This window comes from Budorcas taxicolor, chromosome 2 (genome assembly GCF_023091745.1).
Source record: "Budorcas taxicolor isolate Tak-1 chromosome 2, Takin1.1, whole genome shotgun sequence".
In the NCBI taxonomy this organism is placed as follows: Eukaryota; Metazoa; Chordata; class Mammalia; order Artiodactyla; family Bovidae; genus Budorcas; species Budorcas taxicolor.
The window spans coordinates 166,371,639-166,386,141 of NC_068911.1; the positions used below are offsets into that span (position 1 = coordinate 166,371,639).

The following is a 14,503-nucleotide window of genomic DNA, read 5'->3' on the forward strand; positions in this document are numbered from 1 at the left end:
CTGAGTCTGCAGGCGGTGTTGCAGGTGTGGCTGTGGCGGGGAAGCTACTGTCCCTGGGGTCGTGACCTCCCGACACCCACTGCTCTCTCCCCAGCGCTTCTTTCAGGTGGTGAGCTTCATGATAGATGCAGAGAACAAGGACAAGTGGGATGACGCTCAGCAGGTGAGGGGCTGGGCTACCAGGCTTCTTGCCCTGTGGCTCACTCCTACCTCGGCCCCTTACACCCTTTCTGTCCCCAGGTGTCCCCAGGCTCTGTGCACCTGCTCCGGGTCGTGGAAGACTTCATTCACCTGGTGGGCGATGCTCTCAAGGCCTTCCAGAGCTCTCTGATTGTCACAGATAACCTGGGTACAAAGAGGCAGGCCGGGGAGGGGCTGCTGGATGGGGCCAAACGCAGGACGCCCTAGGGGAGGGGATGGTTTCCGAGGGCTCTTCCTGTTTTCCTCTCCTGTTCTCCGGGTCCTGTCTTCCCTCATTTAACTCCTTAATTGCATCTGTCTCTCCATGTTTTCTTCCCATTCCCCCATTTCTTTGCTGTTTCTCTGTGTGTCCGCCCCACCTCTGCGTCTGTACCAACCTTGACGTCTCCATCTGCAATCCTGCTCTGTCTCCCCCGCGTCTGTCTCTTCCCCGTGACGGTTCTCTCTGTCTCTTACCTCTCTCGGTCCATGGCAGTGATCAGCATTCAGCGAGAGCCTGTCTCCGCTGTTTCCAGCGACATCACGTTCCCCATGCGGGGCCGCCGGGGCATGAAGGACTGGGTGCGGTATTCAGAGGACCGCCTCTTCCTACCCAAGGAGGTGCTCAGCCTCTCCTCCCCAGGGAAGCCGGCCGCATCTGGGGCAGCGGGCAACCTGGGCAGAGGGAGAGGCCCAGGAACCGTGCCCCCTGGCCCCGGCCACTCCCACCAGCGCCTCCTCCCGGCAGACCCCGAGGATTCCTCCTCCTACTTTGTGATTGGTGCTGTGCTCTACCGCACCCTGGGCCTCATCCTGCCACCGCCCAGGTGAGTCCCTGGGAGGAGGGACGTGGATGGGGCTGCTATAGATCCCGGCAGGCCCAGGTGAGGCAGGAGGGCTGAGCCTATGCTGGCCACAGAGAGATCCGTCCGGAGCCTCCCGCAGCCTCTTGGACCTTTTGCCAGGCTCTGGACACAGGTGCTTCTCAGAGATGTCCACTGCAGCTCCCCAGAGGCTGCAGAGGGGTCTAGGGGGTGTTGGACTGGGTTCTAGACCTCACTCAAAGTCCTCGGCCCTGCTGAACCCTAGGCCTTCCTCTAGCCTTGTCCCCATGGTAGCGTCCTGCCTTTGGTCCAAAGCACCTTCCAGGTTCCCAGCTAGGTGTGGGTGCCTGCTGGCAGGAGCTGACCTCAGCATCTGTCCCCCAGGCCCCCTCTGGCCGTCACATCTAGGGTGATGACAGTGACCGTGAGGCCTCCCACCCAGCCACTAGCGGAGCCCCTCATCACAGTGGAGCTCTCCTACATCATCAATGTGAGTAGGCATCTGGGCAGGGGACCCTGGGGTAATGCAGCAAGGGCAACCAAGGGCCTGTCTGATGGGGAGGTGGTGTCCCCTTGACAGTGGACTGAACCTCTGACTGGTGGGGCCCTGCCGTGGCAGGGTGGGTGGTGATCGGGGTGGTGAGCGCCTCACTCCATGCTGGACTCAGCTCTTTTGCTCCCCAGGGCACCACGGATCCCCATTGTGCCAGCTGGGACTACTCCAGAGCGTGAGTTGGGCAAGGGCTCAGTGCGGGGAAGGCTGCAGCCACACTACTCCCCCTTGGGTGGGGGTGTCCCACCTGGAAGGCTAGAGGGCGGGTTCCTGGGCACCATCCTTGGCCTAAGGGATCAAGGGCAGACCCCGGGGCTCCGGCTGCCTGCCTCTTGGACGTGGCCTTGCCCTGGGTCTCACCTCTTCTTGGGCAGTGGCCGGCACTGGGGGTGGGACTGCCGAGCCAGCCTGGGGCTCATTCCCCCTCTCCCCGGACCCAAGAGACGCCAGCTCAGGGGACTGGGACACCGAGAGCTGCCAGACGCTGGAGACGCAGGCAGCCCACACCCGCTGCCAGTGCCAGCGCCTGTCCACCTTTGCCGTGCTGGCCCAGCCGCCCAAGGACCTGGTGAGTGGGAGGGAAGTGCCCGGGCTGGACAGGAGAAGAGGCTCTTGGGTCCCAGGGGCCATCTGTGGCGGTTGGTGGGGGGGGAACCTGGGTGATCCCACGTGGCGTCTGAGTAGGTATATTTGTGGGAGGGCACAAGGAAGTCTGTGCCCCTGGGATGGTGCCCACAACGATGACACACACCTGGGGGTGTGTGGCAGTGGATGATTTGCCTGCATGTACACACACGTGTGCATCTGGTTGTGAGCGGAAGAGTGTGGGCGACATAAATACGCGTGTACGTATGTGACTGGGTCTGCTCCGTGCACGTGTGAAGGCAGCAGTGAGCCCCCTCTGTGTGTACGCATGACCCAGATGGAGGTGCCAGTCTGTCCTAGACAGGAAGCGGGGGAGGGCGAGGGCTCCCCTGCAGCTGCCCCCCCGCCCCCCCGTGATGCATCGGACTGTCTGCCCCTCTACCCTAGACCCTGGAGCTGGCGGGGTCCCCCTCGGTCCCCCTTGTGATCGGCTGTGCTGTGTCCTGCATGGCACTGCTCACCCTGCTTGCCATCTACGCCGCCTTCTGGAGGTAGGTGGGATGGTGGTGGGTAGGGGTGGGGAAGGAGGTGTCCGGCCACCCCAGGTTGGGCACGGCAGCTAGCTTTTCTGTCTGTTCCCACTGTGTCCCCCCACGCCACCCCCAGGTTCATAAAATCCGAACGCTCCATCATCTTGCTGAACTTCTGCCTGTCCATCCTGGCATCCAACATCCTGATCCTTGTGGGCCAGTCGCGGGTGCTGAGCAAGGCAGGTGCAGGCTCACAGGGGTGCCGGGGTGCGAGAGTGGGGTGAAGTGGGGGACGGCACACACATGTGTGTGTGTATGAAACCGAAGTGTGTAGAGTCTCAAGCGGGGGTTGTGTGAGAGTGTGAGTGGGAGCTGGTGTGTGTGAGCATCCATGTGGATGTTGGAGACGGGGGTGTGTGTGTTCCAGGGAGAGATGTCTGTGTACATCTGCAGACGTGGAGGTGAGCTGAGTGAATGTGTGCACGTGTGTTGGACGTGCCTGCAGGCATGAGGGAGCCCAAGTGAAGCCTCTTGCACCCCTTGCCCACGTCTGATCTGTGCTGGCTGTCCCCCTTGTGCCCCCGTGGCCCTCTCTACCTGTCGCCAGCCCTGCTGGTGCCAGACGTGTAGCCCACCCGGCCGTGACGTCGCAGGCCCTCCTGTTTGTCCCCCTCCCTGGCAGCCCCGTCTCTGCGTGGGCAGCCCGCCTGCCACCCTCCCGCCCCCGGATGCCGAGCACCGTGTGTGTGTCACTGGGCCCGTGTCGTGCTGTGTGTGGGTGCAGGAAGACGGGGGTGCCTGGCAGGGCTCTGTGGGGGGTGCAGCTCAGGGGGGCGGCCGTGGCAGCGCCCAGCAGCAGCGGGCGTGGGAAGCCCAGCACCTCCCAGCCTGGCGGCTGCTCAGGGCCACTCCTTGCCTTTGGTCTCCCCGCAGGGCGTGTGCACTATGACCGCCGCCTTCCTGCACTTCTTCTTCCTGTCCTCCTTCTGCTGGGTGCTCACGGAGGCCTGGCAGTCCTACCTGGCTGTCATCGGGCGGATGCGCACCCGCCTCGTCCGCAAGCGCTTCCTCTGCCTGGGCTGGGGTGAGCAGGGCCCGTGCTGGACCCTGTCCCTGGGCCTCGGGGGCAAGGGCAGCTGGAGAGCTTCAGCTTTGGCCCCTGGTCTGCTCTCTGGTGCCAGATGTGGCCCCGGCCCTGCTCTCTGGGCACAGGGGTCAGCTGGGCTGGGGGTCTGGGAGGATCAAGGACCCTGAGGATGGGCGGCCGTCTCACTCTGGCTCCCCGGCTCTTCCAGGTCTGCCTGCTCTGGTGGTGGCCGTGTCCGTCGGCTTTACCCGCACGAAAGGATACGGTACATCCAGCTAGTACGTGGGCCTCCCGGGGTGGTCAGTGGGGGTCCATGGGCCTGATAGGGTTCCAGACTTCTTAGACTGCGATCCTGGCCCATGCCTGCTGTGGGCCTTTGGGCCAGTTGTCCCACGTCTGAGCCTCAGTTTCCCTGAATATAAAAGGCCGGGATTGGATGATCTCAGAACCGTTGACTCAGGGATCAGCCTTGTTTGACCCCCGCGGTAGCCCCAGAGCCTTTGTTAGGGGGGTGACTGAGGCTCTGTGAGAGCCAGTGGCTCACTCTCACCCCGTCTGGGTCCTGGCGCCATGTGTGATGTGACCTGGCAGCTCAGGGAGCCCTGAGGGATGGCGTTTGAGGGTGGCGGCAAGCCTCCCTGGGTATCTGATGCCTCCCTGGGTATCTGATACCCCATTTCCCCCTTCCTCAGCTGCTGGCTCTCTCTGGAGGGTGGCCTGCTCTATGCCTTCGTGGGCCCAGCAGCTGTCATTGTCCTGGTATGTGCCCCTGCAGTGTCTCGGGACGGGCGTGTGGCCCCAGGGGGTCTGCCTCCTCCACCTGGGGGTGTCCCTGCCAGGAGGGCATCTGGTGATCCTGTCTTCCCCCACTCCCACTCCACTGGGCCCCCAGGTGAATATGCTCATCGGAATCATCGTCTTCAACAAGCTCATGGCTCGCGATGGCATCTCAGACAAGTCCAAGAAGCAGAGGGCCGGGTAAGGGGAGGGGGGTTGTCTGTGCCATGGCCTCGTGGGCAGTGCTGTAGGCAGGGTGGGCCGCAGCCACCCTTGGAGACTCAGGGCTTGATGATGCGACTGGGGCTCCCTGGCCTTGGGGCATCAAGGGTGCAGGCAAGGTGGGCACCTGGTGTGCTCAGCTGCAGCCCCTCGCCCACCCTAACCCACCTCTCTCTCTCTCATCTGCCCTCCCCCTCCCACCCTACTCGGGGCTCACACTGCCCCATCTCCTCCCATTTCCTGTGTGCCTCCCCTCCTTCTCCCATGTCTGTGCCGCCCCCGAGGTCGGAGCGGTGCCCCTGGGCCAGCCTGCTCCTCCCCTGCTCAGCGTGTGGAGCGGTCCCCAGCCCCCTGCTCAGCTCAGCCTCGGCCAGGAACGCCATGTTAGTTGTGCCCCCGTGGGAAAGGGGGGTGGGCGGGGGCAAAAGAGTGGGGGGCAGTGCTCGTGGTGGGGGAGGGAGGAGGGATTCAGCCCAGTGCCCTGCCAACTCCTCCCACTCTCAAGGGTGATAGCAAAGGGGCACAGGGAATGAATGTCTGTGCCTTCCAGAATATGCTGGAGTCCTGTGCCCCCCCCCACGTTGCTCCCCGCCCCTGCCCCCTACCCCCGGCTTACATTTTATTCAGGCACAGCCACACCCTCCTCCTTACACCCCCACCCTACAGAGGCTCATAGAATCTTCGGCTCTCAGAATTTTTGAGCCCAAAGAACCTTAGAATTAGAATGATAGAATCTTAGAATAAGACAATCAGAAGCTAAGAATGTTCGAATGAGTGAATCAGAGAGTCTTATCATCTGTCATAGAATCTGAGACTTAGAATTTCAGAGGCATTGAATCTCGCAATCAGTTGGAGGACAGAGAAGCTTGGAGGTAGGGAATTATTAGGCTGAGATGTCCCCTGGCAGCTGAGACCCTTAAAATCCCAGCCACACAAGAGTAGAATGAATGAATGAACTCACAAGGGCTTCAGGCCCAACCTTCCACTGAGGCCAGAAAGGCAGCTAACCCTCCCTTGACCAGTGGGGGCCCAGCTCTGGCTTGCTCACCTCCAGGGTCAGGGAGCTCACTGCCTGTGGAGGTGGCAGGGACCATCTCCAGGAGCTCCATGTAGTAGAAAGCTCCCTCTCACTTGGGCTGCCATCTGCTTCTCTGATCCAGTCTCTCAGAACTAAGTCAAAAGCCTGGGCTTCAGAGGCAGCCAAGCTGAGTTTGTATCCTGGCTCTGGCTCTGTCTCTGCCCAGCTGGGCACACTCCAGTTTTCTCATCTGTAAATTGGGATAATAATCCCTGTGCCTGTTTATTAGAGTTGTTTTGGTCACAGTGTGACTCATGTATGTAAAGTATTCAGTGTAGGGCCTGGCGGAGCATTGGTGGTTAATCAATGGCAGGCTCTCATGGCTGTGATTAGGCCCTCTCTTTAGCCTTGGCTCTGCCCCCCGGGGGTTGTGGAGGCCACTGTGCCCGCTCCCTGCCAGGGTGAACAACCCTGGACCACTCTTCCTAGGACAGGTTTTGGCCCCCTGCCCATGTTTCTGCCTTGTCCAGAGCCATGCCCACTCCTGCCTGCCTCTCCTACCCCAGTGTTCATGAGGCAGAGTGGGCAGGGTGGCACGGAGGGCAAGACTGCCCCCACTGTGCCCTCATCGACTATTGCTGGTGGGGGCAGGCTGACACTGGTGCCTGGATGCCAGGGACCCTCTGCCTTTTTTCTCTGCCCTCCTTTGTCAAGGAGGCTGGGGACATGTGGGTTTGGCCCTGACCCCCGCCCTCCCCCTCCCACCCCCCCACCCCACCCCCTTCACCCCTGCCAGCTATGGTCTTTCTGCCCAGCTCTGAGCAGGCACCCTAGAGCCTGGCACCTCCTCCTTGGGAAACTGAGGCAGAGGAGCCTCTGCCACCCTGGCCCCCTCATCTCCCCTGAATATCTGTGCTCTGTGATGTCCTCCGTCCTCTCCGCCCGTTTAATCTTCCAGTGTGTCTCTGCCCGTCTCATCCCCCCTCTCACCGTGTCTGTCGTCTCGCTTTGTCCCTCTCCCTCTCTTCTCCCTCTCTTCCCCTCCCAGAGTCTCTGGGGATGCGGCCCAGGCCTGTGATTTTGTGCAAATTGGGGCTGAAACTCACAGCATCTGTATCTGTCTCCCTCCTCCTCTTCTGTCCCACTGGTCCTCTCCAGTTTCTCTATCTGCCCCCTAATGCTGCCTCCGGCTCCATCCCCTGTGTCAGTGTATCTGTCCCTTCCTCCTTCCTGGTCCCCCAGTTTTCTGCTCTTTGTCTTTGTTCCGTTTCTCTGCCCCCAGCTGCTCAGCCCCTCTCTGCCTGGGGACGTGACTGGGGTCGTATCGTTGGGGGCCCCACCAGTCTCGGGCAGCTCAAGGGCCCCAGGCTGAGTGCAGGCCCAGGCTCAGTCCAGCCTGGCCCCCGGGAGGGTCCCCGACGGACCGTCTGCCTCGTCCTCAGGGCCTCGCTCTGGAGCTCCTGCGTGGTGCTGCCCCTGCTGGCGCTCACCTGGATGTCTGCCGTCCTGGCCATGACAGACCGCCGCTCCGTCCTCTTCCAGGCCCTGTTCGCGGTCTTCAACTCTGCGCAGGGCTTTGTCATCACGGCCGTCCATTGCTTCCTGCGCCGAGAGGTGGGCTGGGCCTCTCCCGGGCCCCGTCCACCCCTGCCTGCGACCATGCTGGTCCCTTGCCGCTCCCTATGGTGCAGACGAGCACAGCTGGGGAGGATTAAGGCCCAGACCAGGCCCCCATTTGGGCAGCTCTTGGTGTGGAAGCTGATAACCTGGGCAGCCTTGGCCCCCCTGGGGCTCCTTCTACCCACCCCCCTAGGCTGGATACACGGCTTTCCTTCCATGCCCATCTGGGTCCCTGGGGTGGAAAGGCACAGCTCGCCATAGCCAAGGGGCCCTGTGATGGCCTCAGGCCCAGCAGACACCTGCTGTCCCCAGGTCCAGGACGTGGTGAAGTGCCAGATGGGCGTGTGCCGGGCTGATGAGAGTGAAGACTCCCCCGACTCGTGTAAGAATGGGCAGCTGCAGATCCTGGTGAGTGAGGAGGCCCGGGCAGGGCACAGGTCAGTTCTGAGTGCCCCCTGCCCTAGACCCCTCACCTTCCCCTTCCCTTTTCTCTGTTCCCATCTTTCTGGGAACAGAGATCAGGTTTGATTCTGGCTCAGCCGCTGACAGCTGAGTGGCCTTGGGCAAGTCCCCCCTTCAGACATCCCCCCCTCTTGGATGGGGCTGGAGGAGATCACACCGGGGAGCCCCTCTGCTCTGTTGGGCAATGTGCCACGGGCAGACCTTCTGACTGGGTAGGGAGGGGCCTGAGTTCCCTCCCACCCTGATACATGGATCCTCTCTCTGCCTGTCTGCTCTCTCCCTCTCTGCCTATAGTCAGACTTTGAAAAAGATGTGGATCTGGCTTGTCAGACTGGTGAGTGTGCCAGGGCAGTGCTGAGAATGGCCCCAGAGAGGGGGATGAACAGGGGGCCCCCAGCCCTACCGTGGGATGCTCCGATGGATTCTGGCTGTGGGGCCCAGCTTTTGAGTCAGGCAGCCCTGAGCTGGAATCAAGGCTATGAATACCACCCACTGTATGACTTTGCGTGGACAGCTTACTCCTGGAGCCTCACTTATAAAGGAGAGAAATCTGTTCTCCTAAGGTGGATAGGAGCCTTAAATCAATTAGGGGACACCAAATGCCTAGCAGGGTGCTCAGCACAAAGTGGCTGTTACGTTATTGTGTCATTTCCATGATTCTTATCAGAATCTCCAAGTTCTGTCACCTAGGGCGGAGCTGCCCAGGGAGCAGGGAGGAACAAGGCCCTTTTGACACCCTTGGGGCTGTGGGGTCAGAGGTCAGGACCTGCACCTGGGCACCGTGGGGGCTGGGGCCTTGGCTTCGTTCCTTGCTCTGCCTGGCTGTGGACCTTGGGGATAGTTGCTGTCTTAACCCCCGTGTTTACCACCCAGCCGTCACTCCGGGACTCAGTTGCCCACACCGTCCAAGCTCAGGGCCTTGGTACCTGCCCAGCCTGGGCAAGGGGACATCTGGGGGCTCGTGCTCCCCTGGACTGACTTCCCTCTGCTCCTGCCCCCAGTGCTGTTCAAGGAGGTCAACACTTGCAACCCATCCACCATCACGGGCACGCTGTCCCGCTTGTCTCTGGACGAGGATGAGGAGCCCAAGTCCTGCCTCGTGGGCCCCGAGGGCAGCCTCAGCTTCTCACCGCTGCCTGGCAACATCCTGGTGCCCATGGCAGCCTCGCCAGGGCTGGGGGAGCCACCGCCCCCACAGGAGGCCAACCCCGTGTACATGTGTGGAGAGGGTGGCCTGCGGCAGCTGGACCTCACGTGGCTGCGGCCGGCCGAGCCGGGCTCCGAGGGGGACTACATGGTGCTGCCCCGGAGGACTCTGAGTCTGCAGCCTGGCGGCGGGGCCGGAGGTGGCGAGGATCCCCCGCGGGCCCGGCCTGAGGGCACCCCCCGGCGGGCCTCCAAGTCCCTGGGCCACGCCGAAGCCTACCCCAGCTTCCTGTCTGTGGAACACTCGGGCCTGGGGCTGGGCCCTGCATATGGCTCTCTACAGAACCCCTACGGGATGACCTTCCAACCGCCACCGCCAACACCCAGCGCCCGCCAGGTGCCGGAGCCGGGGGAGCGCAGCCGGACCATGCCCCGAACCGTGCCTGGCTCCACCATGAAGCTGGGCTCCCTGGAGGTGAGGAGCTGCTGGGCCTGGGGCTGGGGGTCAGAGGCCTGCCCCAGGGCGCCTGTGACTTTGGCAGCAGCCGGGAAGGGACAGCTGGCAGCCTCCCCATACAAAGTCCCAGGAAGTGTGCGTGCTGTGGGTTTCTCCTCCGTTGATGCCCACGGTGGCTCCAAGGGGATCCTGGCTCCTCTGAGCTCCTCAGATGGGCGTGGTCTCCACACGCTGAGGGTGCCCTTCTCGAAGGTGCTCACATTTGCTTGCGTGCCTGTTTTGGGGTGAACCGGTCAGGGTGGGCCCTCCTTAAAGGGGCCCGTGGCTCAGGCCTGGGGCCTTATTGCTAGGGAAGCTGTATCTAGGAGCTGAGAACCTGGGCCTCCAAGTCCCTGAGTTGAGATCTGAGTGCTGCTGGATCAGCAATGAGATCTGGGGCCCAGTCTCCCCTCCCTGAGACTCACGTAATCTCTCTTCGCCCTAATCTCTCTGAGCCTCAGTCTCCTCATTTGTAAAGTGGGGATAACGTAGCAGCCTCTTGGTAGAGTTGTTGTGAGGACTAATTGACAGATATAAAACATTTATCTCTGTGTGGAGCAGGTAGAAAGTGCTAGATAATTGAGGAGTGCTACTGTTACCATTCCTGAGATCAGCCTCAGGCACTGCCCACAGGCCTATGGTAATTGCCTCGCTCCTCCCCCCCCCCCCCCCCCGCCCCCGAGAAAACAGAAGCCCCTCTCTTCCCTGCCTATGTGTGTTCTGTGGCTGCCCTGCCTTCTGTCTGGCTCCCTCAGGCCCACTCCCTGCAGGGAATCACTGGCAACAAACAGTTGATAGTGACCCACTGTAGAACTCTAGAACATTCTGGAACCTTCATTGGCAGGATGAGGAAGGTGTGAATGAGAGAAGGGGCAAGAGTCACCACTTGGGCACTGTTGGCTGCTCATGTTTGGGCCCCAGAAACCGGCTTCCCATCCTCCCTACGGAGAAAACTAAGTTAGCAGCTAGAAGGTTTGCAAGTTTAGTCTTTCCTCCCAAAATGTTTCTTGAACATTTGGTGCCTGCTCCTGCCGCAGATGGCAGAAACAGGAAGGCGTCACAAAGACAGAAAACTCTCGACATGGGCAGTGGGGAGGGGAGCGCTCAGCATCACGGCAGGTTTTGTTCTGTGGACACCTGCCCATGCTTGGGTCCCTGAGGAGGGGCCAGCGCTGGGCTCCTTGTGTGGGAGGTAGCTATAAACGTGGCAGAGTCTTAAGGGGTCAGGAATGACGTCCAGAATTCTGGTGTGGGCAACTGCGATGGGGCGGGGGAAGTTAGAGTTTATTCTGTTGGGCACAGCTGTGTGCACGGTGTCTATGGACATCAGGGAGCAAGGAGGAATCCCACAGCCTCTGAAAGTGCAGTGTGACCAGAAATGGGAAGGACACGCATGGGCTCCATGCACATGGACCGGGGAGAAGGGCCGGGGAGAGTCCAGGGCAGAGTATGGGGGCCTGGAGTTGGAGAAGTCAGGGTGGGTAGCTGAGAAAGAGTAGGCAGGGAGGTGGAAGGACCGGGAGAGGGTGTAAACCAACCCCAGTGGTGGTGAGTGTGTGCAGGCCTGCGACTGGGGAAATCCAGATGGTGATTTTAGCCACATCCTTGAGGACTTGTGGGCAAGTCCCTTCTCCCTGGACCTGTTTCCCTGGTACAACCTGGGAAGGTTGGTCTTGGTCTCATGAATGCTCCCATGCTGACATTCTGAGACGCTGAGGACTTCTTGAGTGGCACTGGATGTGGCATAGGCCACTGGGGCTTGAAGGTGGTCTTGGGCAAGTGAGAGCTGGGAGAGGCATGAGGGAGGGAGGTGGGGCCATTTGTCAGGAAAAGGGGACAAAGTGCAATCGAAGGAAGGCTTCTGTGATGCTAAGTCCTGTATCTCCAGCGGGGTGGAGGCTTCCAGGGAGAGGGGAGCCTGTTGGTGTCAGAGAGGATGGGGCGAGATGGGCCAGGACAGGGACTGCCTCCGGGGCACAGAGGAAGGAGGGTCTGCCCTGCGGTCTGGGGTGGGGATCCGTGTCCCTGCCTCTTTGGAAGTCTGCGCTGTGGCATCTGGCCGCTGTGTAGGTGCACGTCTACACATGTGCCCACCCACGTGTACCCCTTGGGGTGGGATAGCACTTCAGTGCCTCATCTCTCATGCCTCCACCCCATTTCCACAACCTCAAGGGCTGCCCTTTAAAGGATTCCTAACTCCTGGGCCTAGGCAGGGGGACAGACCCCGAGAGAGCAGACTTCCTGTCTCTAAAGCTCCTGCACTTGGTTAAAAAGTTCTCTTCTCCTTCACTGCCTCCTGGTTGCTCCTTCTCAGCGAAAGAAGTTACGGTATTCAGACCTGGACTTTGAGGTAAGTGCTCCAGTGCACGTGTGTTTGAATTGTGTGTGCGGGGGATGGGGGGTGTCTGGCCGTAGAGGGTCCCCTCCTAAAATTAATCCAAGCGCCAGTGCACAGCCTAAGCCCATGACAGTCCCTCTGCTGCCCAAGGCCAGAGCTCTGGGGTGAAGACCAAACCAGGCCTTGTCCTAGAGGGGGGCCAGCAGCAGGCAGGGATGTGGGGACCCAGGCGCTGAGTGCCCCGTGGGGAGCACCTCTGCTGACGCCCTGTGGCTCCCAGAAGGTGATGCACACCCGGAAACGGCACTCAGAACTCTACCACGAGCTCAACCAGAAGTTCCACACTTTCGACCGCTACCGCAGCCAGTCCACGGCCAAGGTGAGAGCTCCTCCCACGGCTGCCCCTGCCCAGAGCTGGGGGCCCGACCGGGCACAGTGGCTCCTGCGGTCAGACCCTGAGCCATGGTCCCCTGTTGCAGAGGGAGAAGCCGGGTGGGGGTGGGGGGTGTGTGTATGTGTGTGTGTGTGCGTGCGTGCATGCGTGCGTGCGTGTGTCCCTGGGTGGGGTGGCCAAATGGAGCGTGTCCAGCATAAGTACCCCAGATTGGGTAGGGGTGAGGTGGCCCACGGGGCACTCATTTTCTCCCTGCCCTCCTCCCCAGCCTCAGCCTGCCTCACCAAGGGCCTGCCTGTGGCATAAGCAACTGTCTGGGGTTTTTCGGGAGGTGGCGGGTATCGGTGGGTTCTCCCCCAGGATCTTGAGGAGGATGGGCAGACAGGAGACATGGTCTCAGGGGCCTGCTCTGAGCACAGGAGTCAGGAACCCAGCTCCGGAGCCGTGGGTCTGGATTTGAACCTCACTTGATTGGTGGTAACGTGAGACATCACCGGCCCTCTCCTTCGGCCTCCTCAGTTGGTTCTTCTGTACAATGGGTGAGAGGGTATTGGCCCATCTCCACTGGCCCTTTTTGCTCCACCCACAGGAGAAGCCCAGTCCAGGGGAGCGTCCCGGTGTGTCCCAACAGCGGCGACATCAGAGCTGGAGCACCTTCAAGTCTATGACGCTGGGCTCGCTGCCCCCCAAGCCCCGAGAGCGGCTGGCCCTACACCGGGCAGCAGCCTGGGAACCCACAGAACCACCAGATGGCGACTTCCAGACAGAGGTGTGAGTGCCACGCCGGACTGCCCACTGCGTATAAATATTATATATCTCTCTATTTTCACACTCCACTTTGGAACTACCCAGGAGCCAGCGCCCCCTCCCCTCTCCCGAGGGCTGGGCAGGGAGGCACAGTGGACTTGGCCAGGCTGGGGGAGCCAGACATGGTGTTGCTGGGGGGCCGGGACCCTTCCCTGTTTCTCAGAGGCCCCTCAGCTCCTGGAGCCCCATCTTCACCCCCAGCCTGTCTGTCCCTGTCCCGGGCTGGGGAGGGGGGAGGGGAACTTTGTTGGGAATAAACTTCACTCTGTGGATTTTGCTTCTGAGCTGCTTGTTTCCCCAGGAGAAGGCCCAGCCCTGGGACCCCCAGCTTTGTTCCTCTCTCTCTGTGATTCACCTCTCTTGGTCTTGACACATTGTGATGGGGTCCAGCTGGGAGGGCGGTGGCCTGGACTATGACCCCATCTTTGCCCCTGACTCTCTGGGTGACCCTGGATACATCCCTTCCCCTGTTGGGGTGTAGGCAGATTGGGAGTGTAGGGTGGGGCCCCTTGAAGCCAGACTTCCTCAGTGGCTGTGATGGGCATGGCTGCCTTTCACTGAGACCCAGAGGCCAGGCAGAGCTTAGTGACCTCAGTTTTCTCATCTGTGAAATGGGGATGGTGACAGTACCTACCTCATAGGGTTGTTATGAGAATGAAACAATGTAACAGATATAAAGAGCTTAGTAAGTGCCTGGCACATTAGCTGTTTAAGTATTAGCTGTTGTCCGAGATACTTGGTCTCCTGCTATGCTCCGTGTTAGGAGCTTCACGCCCTTGGCCTGGACCCCTCACCACTACTTTGCAGGAAGGTTTTAGGCGGCCCATTTTGTGGATAAGAAAATGAAGCCAGAGGTGGGAAATGACTTGCTCAAGGCCACAGTCAGAGGCAGGGCTGGGACTGCATCTTTATCAACACTCTCCTAGTAGGACTGGAAGCTTGAGCTCAACTTGTGGGGACCCAACCTTCATGGTTGCAGGAAACGTCAGGGAGCTGGGTGCTGGGGGAGCCTCAGGTTCCGGGGCTCAGGTGGATGTGGGGAGGAGCAGCCAGGCCGGCTCAGTGCCAGAGGGCAATTTCTGGGGCATAGTCTTTACAGGCCTGAGTGAGTGGACGCTGCTCAGTTCCCAGGAATGTAGAAGTGACCGGATAAAATCAGTGTGGAGATGTGTTGCTCTGGCTCTTCTGTGGTTAAGCAGCCTGGGCAGAGGCCACAGGCACATCTTCTGCTCAGTTAACAGCATGGGCACCTCTGAGACACAGGCGCAGCCCCTTGGGGAGCTAACCATCTCTGGGGTGGACATGTCAGAGGGAGGGATTAGGTGTGGCAGGGGACTGAATGGGGGAGAAGCAAGAAGGGACTGGCTACTGGGGTGGGGGTGGGTGCCACAGATAATGGCCTCCTGGAGCGGCTGGAGACTGAGGGTCATGATGATACAGGCTCCTCTGAATCCTGCCACCTGT

At 60.7% G+C, this 14,503-nt stretch overlaps 1 protein-coding gene across 1 annotated transcript in view; it reads left to right on the plus strand.

The window, feature by feature from the left end:
* Positions 1-13,007, plus strand: part of ADGRB2 (adhesion G protein-coupled receptor B2) — a 29,410-nt gene extending 16,403 nt beyond the window's left edge. The window contains exons 10-29 of the mRNA XM_052659428.1: positions 95-163; positions 241-349; positions 677-1,007; positions 1,389-1,494; positions 1,689-1,732; positions 1,999-2,125; positions 2,590-2,693; positions 2,809-2,911; positions 3,606-3,756; positions 3,968-4,037; positions 4,452-4,518; positions 4,652-4,737; positions 5,043-5,141; positions 7,219-7,390; positions 7,709-7,804; positions 8,153-8,192; positions 8,860-9,479; positions 11,815-11,850; positions 12,119-12,217; positions 12,822-13,007. Of these exons, the coding sequence (XP_052515388.1) occupies positions 95-163; positions 241-349; positions 677-1,007; positions 1,389-1,494; positions 1,689-1,732; positions 1,999-2,125; positions 2,590-2,693; positions 2,809-2,911; positions 3,606-3,756; positions 3,968-4,037; positions 4,452-4,518; positions 4,652-4,737; positions 5,043-5,141; positions 7,219-7,390; positions 7,709-7,804; positions 8,153-8,192; positions 8,860-9,479; positions 11,815-11,850; positions 12,119-12,217; positions 12,822-13,007 (2,715 nt within the window). The remainder of the gene's footprint in view (positions 1-94; positions 164-240; positions 350-676; positions 1,008-1,388; positions 1,495-1,688; positions 1,733-1,998; positions 2,126-2,589; positions 2,694-2,808; positions 2,912-3,605; positions 3,757-3,967; positions 4,038-4,451; positions 4,519-4,651; positions 4,738-5,042; positions 5,142-7,218; positions 7,391-7,708; positions 7,805-8,152; positions 8,193-8,859; positions 9,480-11,814; positions 11,851-12,118; positions 12,218-12,821) is intronic.
* Positions 13,008-14,503: the final 1,496 nt, after the last annotated feature.